This window comes from Pelophylax lessonae (assembly GCF_965119305.1).
Source record: "Pelophylax lessonae genome assembly, chromosome: 1".
NCBI classification, from domain to species: domain Eukaryota; kingdom Metazoa; phylum Chordata; class Amphibia; order Anura; family Ranidae; genus Pelophylax; species Pelophylax lessonae.
The window spans coordinates 141,129,814-141,157,613 of record NC_138768.1 but is presented as its reverse complement, the minus strand read 5'-3'; the positions used below and the strand labels follow the sequence as shown (position 1 = coordinate 141,157,613).

General features: G+C 43.3%; 1 protein-coding gene across 1 annotated transcript; it reads left to right on the top strand.

The window, feature by feature from the left end:
• The first annotated feature begins 132 nt into the window (after positions 1 to 132).
• Positions 133 to 22,203, top strand: AK6 (adenylate kinase 6). The gene is made up of 5 exons (XM_082243682.1): positions 133 to 283; positions 1,881 to 1,973; positions 8,525 to 8,583; positions 18,763 to 18,908; positions 21,835 to 22,203. The coding sequence occupies exons 1-5, from the start codon at positions 256 to 258 to the stop codon at positions 22,022 to 22,024; spliced, it is 516 nt and encodes a 171-aa protein (XP_082099808.1). The 5' UTR covers positions 133 to 255; the 3' UTR covers positions 22,025 to 22,203.
• Positions 22,204 to 27,800: the final 5,597 nt, after the last annotated feature.

Below are 27,800 nucleotides of genomic sequence, written 5' to 3'. Positions count from 1 at the left end.
CATGAAGTCATCGACTGGGAAATAGTTTATTGCACGTTGTCTCTATTGTTTGGGGTAATGTAGACACGATTATTGCAGGGAAATGTTTCTGCATTCGTTCTCTTCTCTGGAGGCTTAAAAGTCAGATCCTGAAAGTGAATGCGATTGGTCATGGAAAGTGAGGTCATAGCTCTGCTCCTCCCCCTCCTCGTGATTGTGCTGTGAGTGCAGGAGAGGAACAACACGTGTCCGGGGTGATCAGAGCGAGGAGTCACCATGAAGAGCCCCAATATCCTTCTGACTGGTCAGTGACCCCCCCCCCCTGTACCGTCAACACCTTGCCTGCCGACACCCCCTGTACCCCCAACGCCATGCCTGCCGACACCCCCTGTTCCCCCAACGCCATGCCTGCCGACACCCCCTGTACCCCCAACGCCATGCCTGCCGACACCCCCTGTTCCCCCAACGCCATACCTGTCGACACCCCCTGTACCCCAACACCCTGCCCACAGGTGATTGCTGACACCCCCTGTACCCCAAAACCGTGCCCACAGGTTACTGCTGTCACCCCCTGTACCCCAACATTCAGATGACACCCTGCCCACAGGTGACTGCTGACACACACTGTACCCCAACACCCTGCCCACAGGTGATTGCTTACACCCCCTGTACCCCAACACACTGCCCACAGATGACTCCTGACCCCTCCTCTACCCCAAAACCGTGCCCACAGGTTACTGCTGTCACCCCATGTACCCCAACATTCAGATGACACCCTGCCCACAGGTGACTGCTGACCCCCCTGTACCCCCAACACCGTGCCCAGAGGTTACTGCTGTCGCCCCCTGTACCCCAACACTCAGATAACACCCTGCCCACAGGGGACTGCTGACCCCTCCTGTACCCCAACACCGTGCCCACAGGTTACTGATGTCACCCCCTGTGCCCCAACATTCAGATGACACCCTGCCCACAGGGACTGCTGACACCCCCTGCACCCCAACACCCTGCCCACAGGTGACTGCTGTCACCCCCTGTACCCCAACATTCAGATGACACCCTGCCCACAGGTGACTGCTGTCACCCCCTGTACCCCAACATTCAGATGACACCCTGCCCATAGGTGACTGCTGTCACCCCCTGTACCCCAACACCCTACTCACAGGTGACTGCTGACACCCCCTGTACCCCAACACCCTGCCCACTGCTGACAGCCCCCTGTGCCCCAACACCTTGACAAGTGACCCCCTCTCCTTCTACCACAACATTCTGCCAGCATCTTGCTCATATATTACCCTGTACCCTAAACCTCACGATGGCAAATAACTGATATACATGTACCGAAGTGTTACACGTATTTATTTTATACCTGGTTGGATCCCGGCATTCTACTCACAGGTGACGGAATACCTAATATTACATCCCATAAATGGACATTCAGAATCTTCTACTAAGCCCAGCATTCTAATGAATGTTTAGTAATAATCTCCGTTCATAATCCACCATAAACCTGACCTACTGCTAACATACACTATTACCAGGTACAGTGCATCCGGAAAGTATTCACAGCACTTCGCTTTTTCCACATTTTGTTATGTTACAGCCTTATTCCAAAATGGATTACATTCATTATTTCCTCAAAATTCTACAAACAATACCCCAAAATGACAATGTCAAAGAAGTTTGTTTGTAAACAAAATGTGGAAAAAGTGAAGAGCTGTGAATACTTTCTGGATGCTCTGTAATTCATTGATGATGTTCCTCCACAAGAGCTTACCTACAGGAAACCTATGGCTGTCCCAAATACAACATTTGGATTCATATTTGATTTGTTGTCCCTCCAATGTCCACCTGCTGGTATTTGAGTGACATTTGTATTGCTAATCGTGTTTAATTTGCAGGGACCCCTGGTGTTGGGAAGACCACTCTTGGCAAAGAGCTTGCAGAGAGATGTGACCTGGCATATGTAAATGTAGGAGATCTGGCAAAAGACGGTAAGAACATATATGTCTTGCAGCCTCCATTTGTGCATTTTCTTTTGTGAATCAACCAATCAGCTACATATAAAATGCACATGTATGTTTGCCCTGTCTGATGTATGTCATCACTTTGTAACTAAATTAGCTTGGTCTCCTATATAAATACCCACCAGTTTGTCATGGATGATGGTGAATTGATCCATTTGGGTAACAAACTTTAATAGAGCAGCTAAAATATATTGTGTTTGTGTTACAGGTGTTTGCATACATGGGGGGGATGGGCATACTGTATGTAGAGCTGCATGATGTCAGATCCTGGTGTATGTGGGGAGATGGGCACTGGTAGAGCTGCATGATGTCAGATCCTGGTGTATGTGGGGAGATGGGCACTGGTAGAGCTGCATGATGTCAGATCCTGGTGTATGTGGGGAGATAGGCACTGGTAGAGCTGCATGATGTCAGATCCTGGTGTACGTGGGGAGATAGGCACTGGTAGAGCTGCATGATGTCAGATCCTGGTGTATGTGGGGAGATAGGCACTGGTAGAGCTGCATGATGTCAGATCCTGGTGTATGTGGGGAGATAGGCACTGGTAGAGCTGCATGATGTCAGATCCTGGTGTATGTGGGGAGATGGGCACTGGTAGAGCTGCATGATACTAGTGGATGCAAGGGATGGGTGTGAGTAGAGCCACGTGATATTAGATGCTAGTGTAAGCAAGCAAATGGATAAGGGTACGGGTACACCTGTATTTTATATGCAGGGGGTGGGCACCTGGTAGAGCTGACTGGTAAATAATTGGTGTATACATGTCCATAGAGTTCATCCAAAAGTCAGAATTATTTCCGTTTAAAAACCTGCATCCTTGGAACCTTTTTTCCAGAGCTTTCTGGGGTTTCCTCGAGTAAAGAGCAACTTGCATCTCTCGGATAAAACTCCACTGACAACAATTACATTTTTTGTAAAGGGGGTGATCTTTCCAATCACTACCAATATTATTGGGCCCCTCCCCAATAAACACCATTCCAATGGGGCCTTTTCCTGCAACCACAAATATAAAGGGGCACGACATTGTCCACCAATGTGAAAAAGTATTTCACTGACCACTAGTGTCAGGCTGCACTTTTCCACTGACCAATGTGCTGCTTCTTTTTCATTGCCCAAGAACAAGCTGTGGAACCCAGGATGACTTGCGTATCTAGTGGCTTACCTATAGGTAAAAATTATGCACAGGAGTTTACATCCTCTTTAAAGTGATTGTAAAGTTTTTTATAGATAGATAGAGCAGGTGGGATGCTTCTCTTCTTAGGTCTCTCGTTCCTGCTTCTGGCCCTCCCTCCTATTGTGCCCCCATAGCAAGCAGCTTGCTATTGCTGGCACCTGAGCCAAGCTGCAGCTCCATGTGTCCATTCACACACGGAGCTGCTGTTCTGCCCAACTCCCTCTCCTGATTGGCTGGCTGACTTTAATTGACAGCCGCGGAAGGGGGCACAGGTAAGTATTGGGGGGGGGGGGGGCTGCTGCACACAGAAGGCTTTTTATCTTAATGCATAGAATGCATTAAGATAAAAAACCTTACTGACTTTACAACTCCTTTAAATAGTTTGTTCGGGCCAAGCTGGGCAGCATGAACTATTTCCCTCACTAACATGTGCAAAAACAAAGCTTCCTCTGGTAAGCTGAGTTGGAGATTGACATCATCAGCCCACCTCTCTGACTCGGCTAATAAGGGGAAGCTTTGTATTCACAGATACAATACAAAGCTACCTATGAATGGCTGAACACTGAGCAAACTGACGCTGTTTTGTTCTGGGTGTGAGACAGAAAGATCTCATCTCCCACCCCCAACACACAGTGCTGTATACTGTTTATACAGTGGTGAAAATTAATTAATTTTATCCCCTGCATATTTTGTAAGTTTGTCCACTTATAAAATAGGTGTATTTTAAATTATAGAGACAGAATATCAACCAAAAATCCAGAAAAATTACATGATACAAATGTTATAAATTGAGTTGCAGTTTAGTGAGTAAAATAAGTATGTGATTCCCTACCAACTAACAAAAATTCTGGCTCCCACAAGCTGGCTACAGTATGTGCTCATGTGGTACACAGATTATTCCTGTCAATTTAAGAAGGCGCTCTTAACGACAATTCGTTATGTGAATAAAAGACACCTGTCGACAGAATCTTTTTTTTTTTTTTTTTTTTTTCTATTTAAACCCGCCATAATGGGCAAGACCAAAGAGCCGTCAAAGCACATCCGGGACAAGATTGTAGACCTGCACAAGGCATCAACCATCCTCGGTCTGGAGCTCCATGCAAGATTTTGCCTCATTGGGCAGGGATGATCATTAGAAAAGTAAGGGATCAGCCCACAACTACGTGGGAGGAGCTTGTGACTACTTGGGAGGAGCTTGTGAATGATCTCAAGGCAGTGGGGACCACAGTCACCAAACAAAACATTGGTAACACAATATGCTGCCATGGATTGAAATCCTGAAGCTCCCCCAAGGTCTCCCTCCTCAAGACACATATACAGACCCACCTGAAGTTTGCCAATGAACTTCTAAATGATTTAGAGAAGGATTGGGAGAAAGGAAGGAACACATCCGTCTCTCTGCTTTATTGTTACATACAAGTGTCACGGCTGCAATTTTTTGTGCCGTGAACATTTCTATGGTGAAACAGCGTTCTCCATGAAATGATTGATACATACTCTATGGCCAGACACTATCTAATATTTTGAGCAGTGCGGGATTGATTGTATCACCTAGCTACAGAACAGGATAGGTGTATACCACACACCATCATTGTTCGTCGCTTTGTCGATATAAACTGACTACCTCCTTTATACTTGTGGTCCCTCACTAAAAAAGCATATCTAGCTTTGGTGACCTACCCTCTTCAGCACTTTAATTTTTAACGATTAAACAAGTTTCTAGCATATACCGTAATGGTCTTTTCATTGGAACTCATACACCAGATATTGATCTTACACAATTAAAAGAAACATTTTTTTTTTTTTTTCTCTATCACATCCTCCTGAAGAAGCGTTAATGTATACGCGAAACATGTAGAGGTTATGTGTATGACAGTGAATCCCTCCAACACCGGACATCCGTGTCCACCACAACCTTGGATTAGGTATCAGGTGTATGTAAAATCACTATTGTAACTTATCGGTGATTGAGGGTTACTTACGGTATCATATATCTGTGGCTATGATCTTTTATTGAATCTATACCTACTATATGTTTTTTGTATCTATTCTTGTTATATGTACAATTTTTTCCTCTTTTAATGTATTTTTCAATAAAATTATATTTTTACAATAGTTTACTAGTGTTGATTGCTGTGCCGAGAAAGTCCATCTTTGCTAGCAATAGCTATAAACCTCTTTCTCGATACTAGAGGAAGCAGAGCCAATGCTTCCTGTATAGCGCCGGCTCCTGTCACACTCGTAGTGATACCAAATACACTCCGCCTTTGACAGGAGCAATACAGGAAGTATCGGCTCTGCTCTCCACTGCAGCCACATGCTTCCTTTTGCGCTGGCTCCTGTCAGATTTACACTGATGCTCAGGGTTGGACGGTGAGTCGAGAACCATCCAGCAGTGCCAGCCAGCATTACCCACCAATAGCACCAGCCAGCATTACCCACCAACAGCACCAGTCAGCAGTACCAGCCAGTAAAACCTGCCAGCATTACCAGCCAGCATTGCAAGTTGCAAATGGTGCAGACTTAAGATATATTCTCCATAGTGAGTATACAGCTGACTTAGGATGTATTCTCCATAGTGAGTATACAGCTGACTTAGGATGTATTCTCCATAGTGAGTATACAGCTGACTTAGGATGTATTCTCCATAGTGAGTATATAGCTGCACAAATATGTGTCATCAGTCACCAAAACCTATCTGAGCTCCCTGAATGTGCAAAAGAATTAGAAGTACAAATTCTTAAATTGGAAACGTTTTTTCAGTTAGGGTGGGTTGCTCCAGGCTTTATGCTTAAACTGCGAGCAACAGACCTGCAGCTTCATCATATCAGAAATTCTTGTCCCTGAAATTGACATCCTAAATTCCCAACGCTGGCCAATCGATGTGTACAATCCCTGGTGTGAAGGTGAGATGAAGCTGGAGCAGCTGTGCAGGAGATTCCGTCTCAACAATGCATCCATGATCTGTGAAGGTTTTAGAGATTTCATAAATATTGGTGGTGCAGAGGTTCCTGAAAATCTGAAACCAGATGTGACAAGAGTTAACAGTCTTCCAGTGACATCTGGTGATTGTGAGAGGGGCTTCAGTACAATGAATTTGGTGATGTCACCCATTAGGCGTGGGCTTGGGAATGAACGCCTGTCTTTTCTTTTGTTTACTTATCTCATTGGCCCTCCTGTGCATTTATGGGATCCTTTACCATAACGCTCAAAATGGCTGACCACACCTTGCAGGGCAGATGATACTAAATCTCAGTTTATCATCTTGAACAGCAAGGGAAACTTTTTTTTTGAATACAGTAAACCCCCGCTCTATCGCGGTTCAGTTTTTGTGGTCCCGGTATATTGTGTTTTTTTTTCTGTAATGTTATTTTACTAATTAAATCATTGAAAATTATTTATTTTTGTGTTTTTCATAGCTCTTGCTCTGTCTCTTAGTATCTTTTATGTGTTTAAATGAGTTTCTATTGTTTTAAAAGTGTGTTTAAAGACCTTAAAATGCTTTTACACGTACAGTGACAGTTAAAAAAACATACCTACAATGTATTTTAATCGGGTTTTTCTATTTCGCGGATTTTCACTTTTTCGCGGGTGGGACCGGAACGTGACCCATACGATGGAGGGGGGTTTACTGTACACTGTTTTAGAAATTCCCTGCGAGGGAGCCATTATCACACGTTGTGTATTTTTTATTTTTTGTTCCGCATACAGGTTGAATTATCTTGTTACACATTTTCTATATTTATCTGTTTTAATCTATGTGAATTTTGGTGGTGTCCTCGTAAACTGGCACTTTACAATAAATGTTGCACTTTATTTGTTTAAAAAAGGAGTATGTAAAATATATAACACACACTTTTTTTTTTCTTTTTTTTTGAGGTGGGAAGGGGTCTTGGGTGAGTTACTACCCTTTGACCCCTATTTGTATTCTGTGTTTTTTCTGGATTTATGGTTGATATTCTGTCTCTATCATTTAAAATACACCTATGATAAAAAAAATTATAAACCCTTAATTTCTTCACAAAATCTGAAGGAGATCAAATAATTATTTTCCTCACTGTAGCCTCAGCTACATACAGTTTATACAGCACACCCATTGGCCGCACGTTTGTGAAGGAATCAGCTACTTTGGGCCAGGTTGGCACAAACAAACTATTTTAGACTGAAACTAGAGAACAGCTTTATGTTCAGAGGTATTACAATCGTATATAACATGAGTCCAGAGATTGTAATATTTGTGGACATATATACTGAGCCCTTTTTTTTTTTTTTTTTTTTGGTAATGCTATTTGTAATAAAATAAGGCCAATTTTGCACCAAGTGTATTGGAAATGCGCATTTCTGAAATGCAGCTAAAACACACAATGCAGGTTTGGGTGCCATCCATTTTTAATGGCACCCCAAACTCCCTAAGAAAGCAAGCATTTTGTCACCCAGAAAATGTGTGGTTACAAAACGCACCAAAGTCCCCTCCAAAAAGCGGTACAGGAGCTATTTTAGCGCGGTTTTGAAGCAGAGGGCAGACCATTTAAGAAAAGGGTGCTGATCCAAAACCACACAGTTGTGCAGAACATGGGGCACTAGATGTGAACAGAGCCTTAAAGTTGTAAGTCTACCCTAAAACTAAAATCCCTGCATTATAGACATCCATGATCTAACACTAACCTATCTAAAGAAGAAATCAATACTAATAACCTTTTTTTTAAGCCAATCTGATCCGGTATCCAGCGGCGGAAGCTCTGCAGAGGACACGGCCAACAACGGCTGTGAAATGAATGGGGAGTGACGTCACCCATAGACTTACTATGGGGCTTCCATTGATGGACGTGTCCTCTACACCCGCCTCCACTGAGACAGCTCATCATGAGATCGGGGCGGATCAGCTTTAAAAAAGGTATGTATACTGATTTCTTCTTTACAGGGCTAGATAGGTTAGTGTTAGATTGTGGATGTCTGTAGATGCAGGGATTTTAGTGTTAATGTGGACTTTAAGACCCCGTTCACACAGGGGCGACGCTACTTGCTGGGGTGACCTCGGCGCGACATGCACCGACTTCATATCATTGAAGTCAATGCAGGTCGCCTCCAGGTCGCCCCAAAGTAATACAGGACCCTTTTTCTAAGTCGGAGCGACTTGTGTCAGGTCCTGTGCTAATCAATGGCAGGCGACCCGTGGCGACTTGTCAGGCGACCAAGTCACCTGACAAGTCGCGCTAGTGTGAATGGGGACTTACTTTCATTGTTTTTTAAAAGAATACAATACATAAGGTGCTTAAGATTTCTGTTAAAGAATTTGGGAGCAGTGACATGCAAACTGTGATAATGATTTCCATTTTTGTCATAGGCAATTTGTATGAAGGTTATGATGAAGAATATGACTGTCCTATTCTTGATGAAGACAGAGTAAGTTCTGTATTCTAGTTATTCATTTTTTCATGTATGTTGTCAAAGAATAGCAGCTGATGGTCAGTACTATAATACCTCCAGTGTGAACCTTTTACAAATCTGGGAAATCAGAAACAGAGGTTAACTAGTGGGAAAATATTAGTTAATCCTGAGCTAGATAGCAGCTGAAGATATATGCAAATTTATTTTGAATAGAACTGACCTGAGCACTGCTGTGATGGAAAGAGTGTGCATGCATTAGCAGATTTGTGGATGAACAATTCAACAGTTCAATTCTAATAATATTCTTTTTTTATTTTTTTTTGCTGCTTTGCCTACCTAAGCATTTATTTTGTTATTATACAGGATTTATATAGCCAGTGTTTCTCAACAATTCCTGATGGTACCCCACACATTAACAAACATGGGGTGCTTTTGGTGCGATGTAATTTGAAGAAAAAAAAAAGGTCAGGGACTTTTCTCTGCATTTCTGCAGGTAGGGAAGCCCATTGAAATGAGTTGGCTGCCTTACACGCAGCATGCAGCCATGCAGATGTGAACCAAGGGCTTGTTCACATGTCAGGTTGGAGAGGTGGTAAAACCACATGGTTGAGCTGTTTTTACCACCCCCAACTTCTCCCCCTTTAGCTGAAGAGGCAGCCGCTGGGGGTTACACATGCTGTGGCTGCAGCTGGAGGTATACCCAGGGTGAATGGGGCTGCACTGCAACTACCCTGCAACTGTGTGCAGTGTATGGTTGCGTGTTGTGATGCTGCATTTACAGGCTTAAAACAGGTAGTGAGGAGGCAACATAATGCCTCTTTACTGCCTGTCAAATGCCTCAGAAAAGCAACCGGAGCATGGATTGCTTTTCAGAGGAGCAGCAGTCTGTGCTGCTATCACAAACCAGCCCTAAAAAAGCATTTCTGATGGTACAGGAATAAGGGGGGGGGGGGGGGTAGGTCATGGTTAAAAGTAACATGCATACACCACACACACACATACCGACATGTATATATGCACACAGACAAAACTGCAGCAGACACACAAGTAGAATACAAAAAAAAAAATCTGTAAGCAGAATACAATATAAAAAAAAAATACTGTTATCATGATCAGTATAATATAGTAATACAGTAGTTAAAACAAACATCTTTTTTTTTTTTTTTTTTAAATCTATATTCCCACATATATTTTATATTACATTTACAAAGTAATCATCAAGTGTACTAACAAAGGAGAATGAAAACAGCTGAGAGGAACACTGTTCAAGGTTAGGTCAAAAATCCCAAGCAGTACATTTATGAAGTAGGTAAAATATTAAATAAAGTTATGCCACATAATCCTGTGTACTCACAGAGCTGACATGCAGGCACAGAAGATCCTCCTTCCTGGTTTCTCTCTCCCGCCAGCTAGTGTCTCACGGCTCGAACATCCAGCAAGCCCTTGCTTATGTGCCTGCCCCTACCATAGCAACCGAGGACATCATCGGTTGTCGGGAGGCCCACACAGCTTCCCAAGTGCCTGTGGCAGCGGGAAGCGAGTATTAGATAGCGGACCGGCACCGCTGGATCAACTGACCAGCCAGCAATCAATGAAGAGCAGATTAGTTAATGCATAGGTTGGGGGGTCATTTTGCCACGGCACACTTGGGAACCCTTCACGGCACACCAGTGTTCCGCGGCACACTTGTTAAGAAACCCTGGTTTATGCAGTGCTTTACAACTTAGAGGGGGACAGTACAATTACAATGCAGTTCAATACAGAAGGAATAGGAGGGCCCTGCTCATGGAGCTTACCATCCAAAGGTAGGAGTAGGTGGTGCAAAAGGTAATGGCTAGCTGCAGGGGATCTGATGGAGGTGACTCGTGTACAGTTCTTAGGTTTGAAGTGGGGTAGGCTTCCCAGAATAAGTACGTTTTCAGGAATTGCCTAAAGGTGGACAGGGTAGGGGCTGACCAGATATACTGGGGCAGTGAGTTCCAGAGGATGGGAGAGACTCTGGAGAAGTCTTGGAGGCGAGCATGGGAGGAGGTAACAAGGGAGCTAGAGATCGGGAGGCCTTGGGAGGAGTGGAGAGGACGATTTTATATTTCTGTTTTTGACATTTTTTTTCAGCCCTAGTGGGAGACCAAAGTTTTTTCTCTAACAAAGAAGGTCCAACTGTGGGCAAAAAAAAAAGTATTTGCAGGCACAGCCCCACTACAAGGGCTAAGTGCTTGTTTTGTCCAGGGAAGTGGAGAAAGCCTTCTATTCACCTGATCCTCCATTCCACTAGCAAACTGCGCTCACCCATGATCCAGTGGTGGAACTGTTCCTGGCATCCAGAGCAGGTCTGTGAAACCTGATATGGGCTTGTTGACATCAGTAACAGTCCACCACTGAAGACCGCTAGAGCATGGGAATGCAGGAGCTGCTGGGACCGTTGTTGTGTTGGGAGGATCAGGTAAGTATATCTCCCTTTATCTTTCCCCTAGAAAATAAACAAGCAATTAGCCTTTTTGCCCAGAGTTCAGCTTTAAGTAACACTTACAAGTCTTGTCTCTCCTCCAATCTAATGAGTGGACAGTGAAAGGGTAATCAATCTGCTCTCTCCTATCAGCATGTCCCTTGTTAGAACCTGAGCACAGCAGCACAACTAATTGGCTTCTTGTGCTTCTTTTCCTTCTCTGTCTAAGATCAGCTGCACAGGGAATTCAAGAATCGGGAGCCTGCATTCACTATATCTTGTCTCCCACCGTACACAGAACATGGAAATCATTTTGTAAATAAACTGCTAAATACCTTTTCCTCATCAGAAGTATATAGCAGTCTTGTGACTAATACAAGTGACTGGTTAAAGCTTGTAGGAGGAGTTTTCATTCTGCTCTGAATGTCCTATGAGGCTGCAGGACTACCCTCTGTCTGGGCAGTGCTGATTGGCCCTGTGCTGATAACATGCACTCTTTCCAAGAAAAACAAAACCTCTCTGGCAATACATACCAAACTGAGCATGTGCAGAGTGCCCCAAGGCTCTCTACTGTCAGCAGATGGATTGTGGACTGTGAAAGAAGGGGGGGGGGGGAATCAGAGAAGACAGGATCAAACAGCCTTTTTACACAATGTAGACTATTAACTCCTTGGGTTCCATAGTGAGTATTACCAGCATGCTTTACTGCATATACAGACTGATTTTACTATCGTGGGTTTAGTAGCACTTTAAACTGATTGCATTAAAAAAATACATTTATTGATGTTGAAGTGAATGCTGTAATGTGTGTCCTCTTGCATCTCCCTGGGGTCCAGCTTTAAAGGAAACTTGTTATGAGGGAATCACAGAGGATGCCTTTGCTGGCCTCTCCTTCTGGAAATGTTTGCCTGGCTAAGGCTGCAAAGTTTCAGTTCTTTGAATAATTGACCCAGCACAAGTATAGCCATAAAGAAAGTGTGACTTTTTTCGGACTTTCACTTACTGCATGCTTGCTCTCGGTCCAGTAGCCTTTTCAGAAGGCAGCCAGTATTCTCAGCCTAGGAAAAAAAAAAAACTGATTCTGGGGTGCTGCCTGGTGCCGGGAGGAAGCCTCTTCGGCAACTTGAAGGAACTTTCAGTATGTAAAAAGCATTCCACCTCTGCTCACAGATCTTTCCCTTTAAAAATATAAGTTTCTCTTTGACGGACACAGCTCCTAATTATTCTTAGGCATTGGGTTATATTGCCCCCTACAGGAGTAAGACACTAGACAGGAAAAAGCTTGACTATGCCTATGGGCAGTCCCAGGGGATATAAACCCACTCTCAGATATAGGCACTCGGTTTTGTGTTCTGCCTATTCAGGAGGAGCTCTGTGTTAACTGGTTGGCTATGGTTAGCCTTGGGAATTTTTTTCTGATGTTTTCCCACCCCTCATGTGTAACACTGCTTTGGGATGTCCCAATGGTTAAGAAGAATCAGGAGCTGTGTCCGTCAATGAACGAAATAGAAAATGGGATTTTTACCGTAAAAAAATCCATTTCTCTGATGTTTGACGGACACAGCACCCACCCCTCTGTGGAGTTGGCTTTCTTCTGACATTGCTTGTAACAAAACGGAATGCCTATAGCAGAGAGTGGGTGTATACCTCCTGGGACTGCCCCATAGGCAGTCAAGCTTTTTCCTGCCTAGTGTCCTCCTCCTGTAGGGGGCAGTATAACTCAGTGGTTAAGAAGAATCAGGAGCTGTGTCCACCAGTGAACATCAGAGAAATAGATTTTACGGTAAGTCAAAAATCTGATTTTTCACTGTATTGCAGTAAAAATTGTTGAGCCATGTTGCTCCTAACCTGATAAAGAGCTAGACATGGCTTAAAGTACAACTTAAGGCAAACCCTTTTTTCTTTTTTTTATATTTTGGATAGAGTGGAGATGGATTAGAATGCCTATCAGTTTTTACTATTTGTGTTCCCATTAGGGAGGTTTCCCTTCTCCTTTTTCCTGTTTACCATCATCATTGAAAGTGAAAAGTAAAAGAAAAGCCCACATTTTTAGTATTTTTTTATTTTTTTCAAATTTTGAAGCTCTCTGCCATAACCCTGATATAATCTTTTTTTTTTTTTTTTTTTTTTCCCCCCCGCTGGCTTGCCTGAGAAACAATCTCATGGTGCCACCAGCTGGTTACAAAGGCAGTGAGAGACTAGATTGTCTGATTGCCCCTATGGCCTTGGAGGACGGGATTGGCGTTATGACGTCACTTCTGGTCCAGGGTGGAAGTAAATATTTTTTTTAAATCTTTTGCTTTTAAAGGTAAAAGATATCTGGGGTATTTTTGACCTCAGATCTCTCCCTAAAGAGGACCCGTCATCCCTATTTCTATTACAAGGAATGTAAAAGGAATAAAAGTGACCCAAAAAAAAAATACAGTGTAAAAATTAAAGCACCCCATCCCTTTGCTCGCACATAGAAGTGAACGCTTTCGTAACGCATTGCGCACACATATGTAAACCGTGTTCGCACCAGACATGTGGGGTATCGCCGTGATGTTCGCGCAAGAGCAATAATTCTAGCACTAGACCTCTGTAACTTGAAACAGGTAACCTGTAAAGGCTTTTAAAGTGTCGCCTCTGGAGATTAAGTACCATAGTTTGTCATCATTCCATGAGTGTATGCAATTTTTTAGGTAGGTGTGACATGTTCAGTATCTATTTACTCAGCATAACATCTTTCATATTATACAAAAAAATTGGGGTATATATTGTTTTTTTTTGTTTGATCATTAACCACTTGCCTACAGTGCACTTTCACCCCCTTCCTGCCCAGACCGATTTTCAGCTTTCAGCGCTCTCACACTTTGACTGAGAATTACTCAGTCATGCAACACTGTACCCATACAAAAATTGTGTCCTTTTTTTCACACAAATAGAGCTTTCTTTTGATGGTATTTGATCAATACTGGGTTTTTTATTTTTTGTGCTATAAATAAAAAAAGACTGAAAATATCGTGAAAAAACGCATTTTTCTTTGTTTCTGTCATAAAATTTTGCAAATTAGTTATTTTTCTTCACAAATTTTGGCCAAAATTTATACTGCTACTTATCTTCGGTAAAAATAACCTAAGTAAGTGTATATTATTTGGTCTTTGTGAAAGTTATAGAGTCCACAAGCTATGGTGCGAATCATTGAAAATTGATCACACTTGCTCACACCTGATGTACTGAAGGCCTATCTCATTTCTTGAGACACTAAAAAGTCAGGAAAGTACAAATACCCCCCAAATGACCCCTTTTTGGAAAGTAGACATTCCAAGGTATTTAATAAGGGGCATGGAGAGTTTTTTGAAGTTGTCATTTTTTCCCACAACTCTTTGCAAAATGAAGATTTTTTTTTTTTTTTTTTTTTTTTACAAATTGCCATATTAACAGGTTATTTCTCTCACACAGCACATGTATACTTGCAACTACACCCCAAAACACATTCTACTACTCCTCCTGAGTATGGCGATACCACATGTGTGAGACTTTTTCACAGCCTGGCCACATACAGAGGCCTAACATTCAAGTAGCCCCATCCGGCATTCTAGGAGCACAAATTACACATATAATTTCCTGACAACCTATCGCACTTTTGAAGGCCCTGGAGCACCAGGACAATGGAAACCCCCATAAAATGACCCCATTTTGGAAAGAAAACAGCCCAACGTATAATTTTTGAGGCATAATGAGTCTTTTGAATATGTCATTTTTTTCCACAAGTTTTTGGAAAATGTGGAAAGAAAATGAAAACACATTTTTTTTTACACAAAGCTGTCCATTTATGCAATATTTCTAACACATAGCATGTACATAGCAAAAATTGCACCCCAAAATACATTCTGCTATTCCTCCTGAGTATGGCGATACCACATGTGTAACACTTTTTCACAGCCTGGCCACACACATAGGCCTAACATCCAAGTAGCGCTTTACACAAAGTTGTCCATTTATCCACTTTAAGACTGGGCCTATTTTTGACACTTGGTGTTTACAAGCTAAAATCATTTTTTTTGCTAGAAAATTACTTGGAACCCCCAAACATTATATATTTTTTTTTAGCAGAGACCCTAGAGAATAAAATGGAGATCGTTGCAATATTTTTTATCACACCATATTTGCGCAGCAGTCTTCCAGATGCGATTTTTTTGAAAAAAATTCACTTTTTTGAACTAAAAAATAAGAAAACAGTAAATTTAGCACAATTTTTTTCCATAATGTGAAAGATAATGTTACGCCGAGTAATTAGATACCCAACATGTCATGCTTCAAAATTGCGCATGCTCACAGAATGGCGCCAAACATTGGTACTTAAAAATCCCCATAGGCAACATTTTAAAAATTTCTGCAGGTTACTAGCTTAGAGTTACAGAGGAGGTCTAGGGCTCAAATTATTGCTCTCGCTCTAACGATCGCGGCGATACCTCACATGTATGGTTTGAACACCGTTTACATATGTGGGCGGGACTTGCGTATGCGTTTGCTTCTGCGCGCGAGCTAACGGGGACAGGGCACTTTAATTTTTTTTTTTTTTTTTTTTCCTATTTATTTTATTTATTATTTTTTTATTTTTACACAGTTTAAAAAAAAAAAATGTTTTGATCATTTTTATTCCTATTACAAGGAATGTAAACATCCCTTGTAATAGAAATAGGCATGAAAGGTCCTCTTTATTGTGAGATCTGGGGTCAAAAAGACCTCACACCTCACAACTACACTAAAAAAGAAAAGAAAAAAAAAAAATTGTTGAAAGAGGAAAAAAAAAAAAGAAAAAAAAAAGCGGCCCTTTAAACCGGTTGCTAGGCAACGTCTTTTGACGTAGCTCCGGTCCTCCAAGACCATAGAGTTGAGTGAGGGCCATCTTGCCCTCACTCGACTTCCTGTCTCTGAGGATCCGGGACCGGATAGTTTTCCCCGCTGCTGGCGGGTCCGGTAAGCTGGGAAAACGTCTGGGACGCGGCAGGAGGGGGGGGGGCACCTCTTCCCCTGCACCGTAAGGGTAATTCCGCGGCGAATCCGCCACTGGAACCACCCTTATCTGAAAGCCGACCGCCCGCCGTTTCAAAAAATACCGGGGTTATGGGGGCTATCTGCTGCCATAACCCCAGTATTTAGCTTTTAATGGCCGACGCATATAGTCGTTAGGCGGTCAGTAAGTGATTGCATGCATATGGCAAACAGGTGACGATGACTGATGGGGTGACAGGTGACGATGACTGATGGGGTGACAGGTGACAATGACTGATGGGGTGACAGGTGACAATGACTGATGGGGTGACAGGTGACGAAGACTGATGGGGTGACAGGTGACGATGACTGATGGGGTGACAGGTGACGATGACTGATGAGGTGACAGGTGACGATGATTGATGAGGTGACAAGTGACGATGATTGATGGGGTGACAGATGACAATCACTGACGGGGTGACATGTGACGATGATTGATGGGGTGACAAGTGACGATCACTGATGGGGTGTCAAGTGACGATGATTGATAGGGTGACAGATGACGGTGACTGATGGGGTGACAGGTGACGATGACTGATGGGGTGACAGGTGACGGTGATTGATAGGGTGACAGGTGACGGGCGATGGTCACTGATGGGTGACAGGTGACGGGCGATGGTGCACGGCGGTACTGATGGCAGTCTCTGGTGACCGGTGAATTTTAGGCTACGTTCACATGTGAGCGTAGCGATCGCGGGCAGAATCACTGCGATTCCGCCCGTGATCCAGAAATCATTGCAAATTGCGGGACGCCTGTGCTTTGCCCGTGATTTGCAATAGCACCCCAAACGCTGTGCGATGTTGCTGTGATTTCCGCCTGCCGAATCGCGGTAACATCACGCAAACAACGCATGACGCCCCAAAGAAGCTCTTGTACCTTTTTTGGGCGTCATGCGTTGTTTGCGCGATGTTACCGCGATTCGGCAGGCGGAAATGGCGGCAACATCGCACAGCGTTTGGGGTGCTATTGCAAAAAATGGGCAACGCACAGGCGTCCCGCAATTTGCAATGATTTCCGGATTGCGGGCAGAATCGCGGTGATTCTGCCCGCGATCGCTGCGCTCACATGTGAACGTTATGGGTGTCAATTTCTGGGCACTGATGAGGTGACTGTTGGGTGACAGGTGACATTGGGGGGGGCTGAGGACTGTGTGGGGACCTTTATTAGTGTGATTTTACTTTTACAGGTACACAGAGCAGTAACTCAATGTTTCTAGCTCTTCTCCCCTCATACTGGAAACTGTATGAGGAGAGAAGAGCTAGTAACACTGAGTTACTGCTCTTTGTTTACATTTTGTGATCGGCTGTGAATGGATTCACAGCCGATCACATAGTAAACAGTCACTGTCAGTGACTGTTTACTACTGCCGGTGACAGCTGTGACCGACATGACCGCGCTGCGCGCTCCCGATCGCGCATGCGCGGTCATCTCCCGGCCGCCTCCATTGTGATCGGCTGTGTCATTAGAACACAGCCGATCACGTGGGAAACAGCCACGCCCAGTGGCTGTTTCCCCCCTGCCGGTGACGGGGGGTGTCCCGGGGACACCCCGACACCGGCAGTGCACGGCGGCGCGCCCGCGATCGCGCGCCTGCCGTGCATTTCCTGGGTCACGTCATATGACGTCCGCCCAGGATAATAGCCGCACCGTCCCGCCGTCATATGACGGCGGGCGGGCGGTAAGTGGTTAAAATGTATTTTTTCCAAAACAATTGCATTTGAAAAGCCGCTGCACAAATACCATGTGACATAAAAAACTTCAGCAATCGGCATTTTATTCCATAGTGTCTTTTTAACCACTCAAAGACTGGGCCTATTGTTGACACTTGTTTACAAGTTAAAATCATTTTTTTTTTCTAGAAAATTACTTGGAACCTCCAAACATTATACATTTTTTTTTTTTTTTATTAGCAGAGACCCTAGAAAATAAAATGGAGATCCTTGCAGTATTTTTCATCACACCGTATTTGCGCAGCGGTCTTACAAGCGCAATTTTTGTTGAAAAAATAATTTTTTTTAAATTTAAAATAAGAAAACCGTAAAGTTAGCCCACTTTTTTCTATAATGTGAAAGATAATGTTACGCCTAGTAAATAAATACCCAACATGTCATGCTTCAAAATTTCGCAACGCTCGTGGAATGGCGACCAACGTTAGTACCTAAAAATCTCCATAGGTGATGCTTTTAAAATTTCTACAGGTTACCAGTTTAGAGTTACAGAGGAGGTCTAGGGCTGGAATTATTATTGCTCTCGCTCTAACGATTGCAGCGAGACTTCATGTGTGATTTGAACACCGTTTACATAAGTGGGCGTGACTTGCGTATGCATTCGCTTCTCTGCGCAGGCTAACCGGGACGTAGCACTTAATTTTTTTTTTTTTTCCTATTTATTTTATCTTTTACTTTGTATTTTTACTGTCCCTTTAAAAAAAAAAAAAAAAAAAAAAAACTTGATTACTTTTATTACTATTGCAAGGAATGTAAACATCCCTTGTAAAAGAAATAAGCAGGACAGGACCTCTTTAATGTGAGATCTGGGGTCAAAAAGACCTCAGATCTCACATCTACACTAAAAAGCAAAAAAAAAAGTATTTTTCTCTTCTGAGAAATGTGCTTTTATAAAACGATTTTTTTTTTTTTTTTTTTTTTGTCTGCTTGGACTATTTTGCATTTCTTACTCTGTATCTTTTTCATCTGTTGTTTCTTTCCAGGTTATTGATGAGCTGGAGGATAAAATGAGTGAAGGTGGAGTCATTGTTGACTATCACGGTTGTGACTTTTTCCCGGAGAGATGGTTTCACATTGTGTTTGTGCTGAGAACAGACAATTCCGTGTTGTATGAAAGGCTGGAAAGCAGGTAACAATCCAGAAACGGCTCATGAACTAGTTGAGGACACTAGACACATAGAAAAAACATCATCAGGACATTTGTAGCATGTCCAGTCCTTCTGTCCTGCTGCTGCCCGCTCCCCACCCCCACTTGCCTGCAATTCCCAACTCAAAGGCTGCTGCTGTCAGCACTTAGTTCAGAAGAGAAAAAGAGATACAAAGTAACATTGTTATTTTTGTATCTACTCTGCTTCATTCATCTGCATTTAAAGTAATTAAGTCTCGTGGTTTTTTTTTTTTTTTTTTTTAAACCTGGCAAATTTGTAGCATAAAATATGTACGTTTTATCTATGACGACAACGTTTTTGCCAAATAAACAGGTCCATAGCAGAAATTTAAGGCTACATTCACACCTGAGCGTAGCGTTTTCGCGCGTTTTTTACCGCGATTTTACAGGCGGTTTTTGTGCAGGCGTTTTTAGATTGAATAGAAACCAATGGAAAACGCCTGTAATCTGCCCAAAAAGAAGCTCATGTACTTTTTTGAGCGTTGGGCGTTTTGCTTACAGCGTCAAAACGCTCAGATGTGAACAGGGGCCATTGAAATGAATAGGATTTGTCTTGTTGGGCGTTTTGAGAGCCGATCCTAGAGCAGAAAAACTCCCCAAAAACGCCCCAAAACGCCTACATGTGAACGGAGCCTAAAAAATGCTTTGTCCCATATTGGGTGTACAGATATGAGGGTAGTAGTACAGATGTAGTGTTCATCATATCTTTACTATTGAGGTTTAAAGGTCACGTTTAGGGATATGTTACGCTACAGAATTTAAAGGCCAAATTTGACCCAATTAGCCATATTCCCTCCCCGGTGTCATGTGACTCGTCAGTGTTACAAGGTCTCAGGTGTGAATGGGGAGCAGGTGTGTTAAATTTGGTGTTATCGCTCTCTCATACTGGTCACTGGAAGTTCAACATGGCACCTCATGGCCAAGAACTCTCCGAGGATCTTAAAAAGAATTGTAGCTCTACATAAAGAATGCCTAGGGCTAGGCTATAAGAAGATTGTCAAGACCCTGAAACTTAGGTGCTGCATGGTGGCTAAGACCATACAGCGGTTTAACAGGACAGGTTCCACTCAGAACAGGCCTCGCCATGGTCGACCAAAGACGTTGAGTGCACATGCTCAGCGTCCTATCCAGAGGTTGTCTTTGGGAAATAGATGTATGAGTGCTGCCAGCATTGTGGCAGAGGTTGAAGGGGTGGGGGGTCAGCCTGTCAGTGCTCAGACCATATGCCACACACTACATCAAATTGGTGTGCATGGCTGTCGTCCCAGAAGGAAGCCTCTTCTAAAGATGATGCACAAGAAAGCCTACAAACAGTTTGCTCAAGACAAGCAGACTAAGGACATGGATTACTGGAACCATGTCCTGTGGTCTGATGAGACCAAGATAAACTTATGTGGTTCAGATGGTGTCAAGTGTGTGTGGCGGCAACCAGGTGAGGAGTACAAAGACTAGTGTGTCTTGCCTACAGTCAAGCATGGTGGGAGTGTCATGGTCTGGGCCTGCATGAGAGTTGCCACTGGGGAGCTACAGTTCATTGAGGGAACCATTAATGCCAACATGTGCTGTGACATACTGAAGCAGAGCATGATCCCCCCCCCCCTTCAGAGACTGGGCCGCTGGGCAGTATTCTAACGTAACGACCCCAAACACACCTCCAGGACTACCACTGCCTTGCTAGAACAGCTTAGGGTAAAGGTGATGCACTGGCCAAGTATGTTTCCAGACCTAAACCCTATTCGGCATCCCCAAATGGAAGGTGGAGGAGTGCAAGGTATCTAACATCCACCAGCTCCATGATGTCATCATGAAGGAGTGGAAGAGGACTCCAGTGCCAACCTGTGAAGCTCTGGTGAACTCCATGCCCAACAGGGCTAAGGCAGTACTGGAAAATATTGGTGGCCACACAAAATATTGACACTTTGGGCTTAATTAGGACATTTTCACTTAGGGGTGTACTCACTTTTGTTTCCAGTTTAGACATTAATGGCTGTGTGTTGAGTTATTTTGTGGGGATGGCAAATTTACACAGTTATACAAGCTGTATATTCACTACTTTATTTACATTGTAGCAAAGTGTCATTTCTTCAGTGTTGTCACGTGAAAAGATATACAGTAAACCCCCATCCATTGCGGGGGTTACGTTCTGTACCCAGCCGCGAAAAGTGAAAATCCACGAAATAGAAAAACCCTATTAATGCATTGTAGGCATGTTTTTTTTACTGTCACTGTACGTGTAAAAGCATTTTAAGGTCTTTAAACACACTTTTAAAACAATAGAAACTCATTTAAACACATAAAAGATACTGAGAGACATAGCAAGAGCTATGGAAAACACAAAAATATTTCATTTTTAATGATTTATATAGTAAAATAACATTACAAAAAAACCGCAATATACCGGGACCGCAAAAACTGAACCGCGATGGAGCGGGGGTTTACTGTAATACAATATTTACAAAAATGTGAGGGGTGTAATCACTTATGTGAGATACTGTAGCATTGCACTTGCGATCAGTGGATTGTGGGTGCAAGGCCCGGCTCCTGCAGATGCTTCACCCAGCTCTCTGCTTGTACTTCTCTATGAGCTTTCAGTGCTGAGCTAGAGGAAGTGTCAGTGGACTATGAATGTGAGTTTATTCTCACATATATGAGCTGCACTAAATTTAAATGTGACCGTAGCAGCGGGAGAGAGGAACCCTGCCAGAGTCTCCTTGAACATTTAGACAGCATCATTCAGATGCCTGCATGTCTCTATAAAACTTGGCTAGTTTGTCTTTTCTTGCACCCATATAGCCCTGATGAACACAAAGGTAGATGTGCCACTGTTGTACATTATTTTCTAGTCCTCAAACTTTTCTGGTAAATTGGCTTAATATTTATGTTACAGGGGATACAAGGAGAAAAAACTTCAAGACAACATCCAGTGTGAGATCTTCCAGACTATCTATGAAGAGGCGGCAGAGTCTTACCAATCAGAAATCATTCATCAGCTGCCCAGTAACACACCAGAAGACCTGGAGAGAAACCTGGACCAGATCACACAATGGATTCAGCAGTGGAGGATTGACAATAACTAAATTCAGCAGTGGAGAATGGCGATAACTAAATTCTGGACACAGACTCTGGCTGTATTAACATGAGTGATGCTTGGCAAAACATACGTTAAAGTGTGTTTCACTGATTTTTTACAGAGCATTTATTTCTTTGGAACAGATATGATGTACATATTGTAAAGTAGTGAAATGATTAAATATGTACCTTCTTTAGAATAGAGCCAGTAGGATATTGGCTAAGCTTCTTGATGATCTCACTGTATACAGTCATAGGGCTTTTAGATCATTCCCTTTTTTATATAAATTCTGCTATTGATAAAGGGCCCTTTAAAGTTCTGTGGTTACCTATGTGCATAGAAGCATCACATTAGGTCTAGACAATGGCTGTTTGTGAGCCGCTGCCTACAGTCAGGAGAGGACCCTATTGGATACGTTTTCTCCATATCTTTTTCTCAGGGTCAGAGTGGAGCTGGGACTGTATATCGGATGTTAGGGGTGTGCTATACAATGTGTGTGGCTCTGCCATCCTGTAAACCTGTCACCCTTATCTTTTATTATACTGTGTGTTTTGGATGAAAAAACTGACAGTGTAAAAATGAAATACTGTAAATCCTGCTGGATTTGTATTCTCAGAGGATAGAGTATAGGAAACTGTTCCACAATTTTGCTGTCAGTATTTGTAAAAGTGCAGAATTGCAATTTTCCTAGAAATTACACCTGCAACTGTTGCAAGAATGATATGGTAGGGATGTAAATTGTCTGCTTCCCAAGCGCCAAAATAATACTGCATAGTGTGCTTAGACTGCTTTAAATATCTTTCTGATTTGCCACCGAACAGCTTGTGAGTTTACAGCTGGGTCTTTAACTACTTCTATGCCATCTTACCTACTGTAAATGGTGAATTAAAGACTCAATGCGCCTTCAGCTCTGTCCCCGAAGAACAGCCAATGTGTACAACAGTTATATTGTGGCTTTCTTCTAGAGGTCTGTAGTGGAGTCATTTTTCTGTGTTAGTCATAGATTAATGCAACATGTTTGGAGTTTAGATGGTACACTTTTTTTCAGCTAGCTTAGTGCTGGTTCACATATGTGCGGCTGCGGCAATCGCATATAATATCGGAGTGCACTGCTCCTTCATTACATGCGATCGGCTGTGCGGTGCGAATTCAGCCATACACTTTGTATGGCTAAATTCGCACTGCACCCGCAGTAAAGTCGCACATGACCCTTTTTTTGAGCTGCATCAGGATCGGATCGCACAGTGGTTCACACTTGTGCGATCTGATCCTGTGTGAACTGTAAGATCGCACTGCGATATGCGATCAAACTGGGGGTGTCGTTAACACTACATTGACACCCCCAGCGTATCGCATATGGCAGTGTAAACTGCCAAGGGTGCGTTTGCCATGCGGGAACAGGCTGCGAATTCGCAGCCTTCCCGCATCGCATAAGTGTGAACCGAGCCTTAGTATTAAATGTCAGTTTCTGGTTAGAGGATAAAGGTTATTGTCTGAAATGTGTGTAATGCTTTTAGTACTTCAAAGACTGATGAATACTACATGTGTGTGGGTTGGGTGTCTCTATTAATTCCTCCAGCCAGAGTGAAGACACCCGAAGACAAAAAGTGTGGTACTGGCCAGATCACCAGGTCAAAATAAATAAAAAAAATAAAAAAGGAAACTGATGTAGCCACCATATTTATGGGTTGGTAATCTGCTCCATATTAAAAGTTTGCTTTTTTAATTTAAAGCGGTATTAATACGGGCCCTGGGCAGTTTAAGTCTTAATGTGCTAGGATGCATCGCATACTGGCACATATGATACTTTTCTGAAAACCAAGCCCTCCAGCGGTTCGCTGTCACTGCTGTAGGTGCTTCCATATTCTTCTCGTCTTCTTTCTGAGTTTGCGGGCTTCAGCTACCTGATTGAGGCAGCAATGATGACACTCCCGCACATGTGCATGGAGTCGCTGTATACGGCACGGGTATGCAGTTCCTTCAGGGCTCATGTTTCAGTGATGTCACTGGCTGCATCTAAGATAAATATCTCTTTAAACAGTGCATGTTTAGGAAATATTTCCAGTACCTATAGGTAAACATTATTATAGGATTATCTATAGGTAAAAATCATACATGGGAGTTTGCTCCCACTTTAATACTGCCAGAGCTTAAGTTACTTAGGGCTTTAAAGGAATATGTTTAATGAGATCTTAAAGCATTATTGTTTTTTTCTTTAAAATAATAAACCTGTTCTTCTTACCTCCTTTGTGCAGTAGTATTGCACAGAGCGGCCCCCGAACTGCCTCTGCCGAGGTTCCCCCCGCTGGTGCTCTTGACTCCTCCACTTCTTTGTGTGCCACCATAGGAAACGTCCTTCCTTTTGGGGGTGCACATGCAAGCTAACTCCCGTGTTGTGCTGTGTGCATCTATTGAAACACACAGCAAGGCTCGGCCCCGCCACCCACTCTCTGCTCCCGGGATTTGATTGACAGCTGCAGGAGCCAATGGCTCCCGCTGCCTGCATGAGCAGAGAGAGAGGAGACAAATTCTGCAGATGGGCACAGTGTTGGATCGAGATTGGGCTCAGGTGGGAATAAAGGAGGGTGAAGGGATGATATAAGTAATGGAACATTTTTTGTACCTTTTAATGCAGAGAATGCATTAAGGTAAGAAAATGTCCAGCCTCTAGAACCACTTTAATGAGGGTAACTCCCAATCTAATGTTGAACTCAATGTAGGTCAAAAGCCTGTGTAGATGGTATTCGATCAGTCCAGCAGGTAATCTGTTCTCAACTTTAGCTAACCACTGGACAGCTTCGGCCTGCCACAAAAATCAAGACTCGTTAATTTACTGTACCAAATTATATGCTATTTAATATGTTTGTACCAGTGTTAACCTGTTTACAGTGTTTTTCTTGGTCTGAGTTAAAGGGAATGTATCATTTTTCCATTAATTTTTTATATACAGTAAATATAAAAGATCTACTTCATGCCACTAAGTTTGGAAATGTTTCTTTGTACAGTTTTTAATTATGCAAATACCAAAGGTCAGCCATATTTGCTGACTTGCATGCTTGATGTCATAGTTACCTAATGTGTTCCTGTACCTCCTCAGCATCCCATGACCACTTACAGGTTGTACCGGGACTGTTAGAGCCACATCACATGAATGTAACTTCTGTTTACGCTTGAGTGGGATGCACTGTCACTATTCAAGCTTTGATTTAAAGTACAACCATTGCTTCCTGACTAAGGGCTCTTTCACACGGGCGGTCCAATCAGATCCGCCTGTCAGTTTTTTAGGCGGATCTGATTGGATGCCCATTCAACCCTACGGAGCAGTGGATGTCAGCGGTGACATGTCCGCTGCCATCCGCATCCGATCCTGTCCGTGAAATCCGGACGGATGGAAACCCTATTTTCCATCCGTCCTGGGGATCGGATCGGATGAGAGCGGACAGGCGGTCCGCTCTCATCCGATTTCCCCATAGAGAGCAGCGGGGGCTGTGACACCTCCCTCTCCGCTCTGCAAGCGGAGACGGAGCTGTCATCCGCCGGCTCAGCGGGGATCGCGGATTGATCCCCGCTGAGCAGCACGGATCCGCCTACGGAGGCGGACCGTGTGAAAGAGCCCTTAATCTAAACACACTATGGTTCAAACGCAACTACAGAGTTTGGGCCTCCAGTGTGTCATTGGAGCAGCTGCAGGGTCTGTTGCAGTTACAGTGTGATCGTCTGCCGGACCATCCCTGCCCTTCCTACCTCCAGACTTGCTCTGATTCCAGCTGCATGGTGTCCTGTGCATTTTCTACATTCCAGTTTGTTTTTATTTGACACCAGCCCTCCACACTTGTTGAGTGACCTGGGGGTAGTTTAGGGCTAAGCCCAAACTTATGTGTGGGCGTCCCTTGTGGAATACCAATTGCATTAGGGAGTAGGGTGTACATCTTAGATCCTCACACTCTCCTTCCAGCTTTGCGCATCTACACAGTGGCTGTGCTTTTTGTTCATTCTCAGTGCAAGTCTGAGTAAACCAACTCAAACAATTTGTAACCGGTATCTTGTTTCGAGAGTGGTAAATATTATTTTTTTGTTTAGATCACCCTCTAATCTACAATGAAAATATGGAAAAGCAAGCATATAAAGTGTGAAAGTGCCATTAAAATGAAGGTGAAATCACAATGCCGAAACCTGCACCTTTAAAAACAATATAGCAACAGAAAATTACAACCAGCTTACAGAGCAAGAGAAATAGCACTAAAAATTATGTGTAAATGCAGATTAAGAACATATACAGTGCCCAGCAGCGATGAGCGCAGAAATACTATTGTGTAACCTATTTGTCTAAGTGCAGTGTTTCTCAACCTTTTTTCAATTAAGGTACCTTTTAAAAATTATGGACAATCTCGGGGCACCCCATTCTAAAATGTAAAAACTATTCCAATTTTTTTTTATATAATGCAGCAACATCTACAAGCCCAAGTAGGACACCCAAAGTGAGAAGTGATTTATTCTTCCAAAGCAAATACACTTTTGCAAACTGGTACTGACTAGTTGTCCAATGTTTCTCTTCTTCCTCAGTTTTTCTCCATCATTTAGCTAATGTGACCCCAACGCTGATGGAGAGGGTCAAACAAGAATGCTATGCAGGTGACTGACATCCTCCTTATCAACTGATGACGTCATTGGTCATTAGGATGCCAGCAGTTAGAAGGCTGTAATGGTGCACAATGAAAACCTGTGACTTTGTGTAACTAAAAAGCAGCTTTTATCCACACGCTGGCTTATATGCAGTTTTTGGGCAATTTTTAGGCATTTTTCCAAGGCACCCCTGAAGAAACCTAAAGGCATTCAAGTAGTAAGACCAAATCTCCTGCGCTCGAGTAAAATCTTGATGGAGTAAAAAGAGGTGCACTACAAACTCAGATGTTGAAAGAGCTATTGGTCTTGCTGCCCCCTTCAGGATCAAGGGTAAGAAAAAAGAGGGGCGCTCCGACCTAGTGCATTACCATAAAACCATTTATTTAAAATATTAAAAGATGTACAAAGTACTCGCAAAGCTGGTGTGATACAACACGCATCAACATAGCATATGCAATCTCCAAGGTAGCCAAGGTCCCAAATGTAGCGAATGGACATGCAGATGGTCGCATGGGGCTGCTGTGGCTAGGCTGACGTGTTTCAGGGGCGAACCCCCTTCCTCAGAGCCAGAAAGAATGCTGCTGGTTCACATGCCGGACGGCTGTAGACTAAATGGGAGCTGACCCCACCTCCCCGCCTTTGGGTCTGGGGCGGAGCAGGAAGAGGTGGGGTCAGCTCCCATTTAGTCTACAGCCGTCCGGCATGTGAACCAGCAGCATTCTTTCTGGCTCTGAGGAAGGGGGTTCGCCCCTGAAACGCGTCAGCCTAGCCACAGCAGCCCCATGCGACCATCTGCATGTCCATTCGCTACATTTGAAACCTAAAGGCACCCTGGTTGAAAATGGCTGGTCTAACTGTGCTCTTACACACACTTATGCAAATATATAGAAGTGTACAAATTACAAAATATAAGGCCTTTTACTTCTCAGATCAGCAGACTTCAGATCATCCACCATCTAGCACAATGATGCTCGCACAATGCTCTCCTCTCCTGTCAGAGTGACCTAATTGTATGTGTTTATCACATGTAGTGAGTCAGTGTAGAAATTCCTCGTGTTTGCTATTTACTATACCTTTTATTGATCTGTTCTCCACATTTAAAGAGTAAGCTGACTGTCAAAAGCAATCTTGGGCAAACTGTACTTCAAACCTGCAATAAA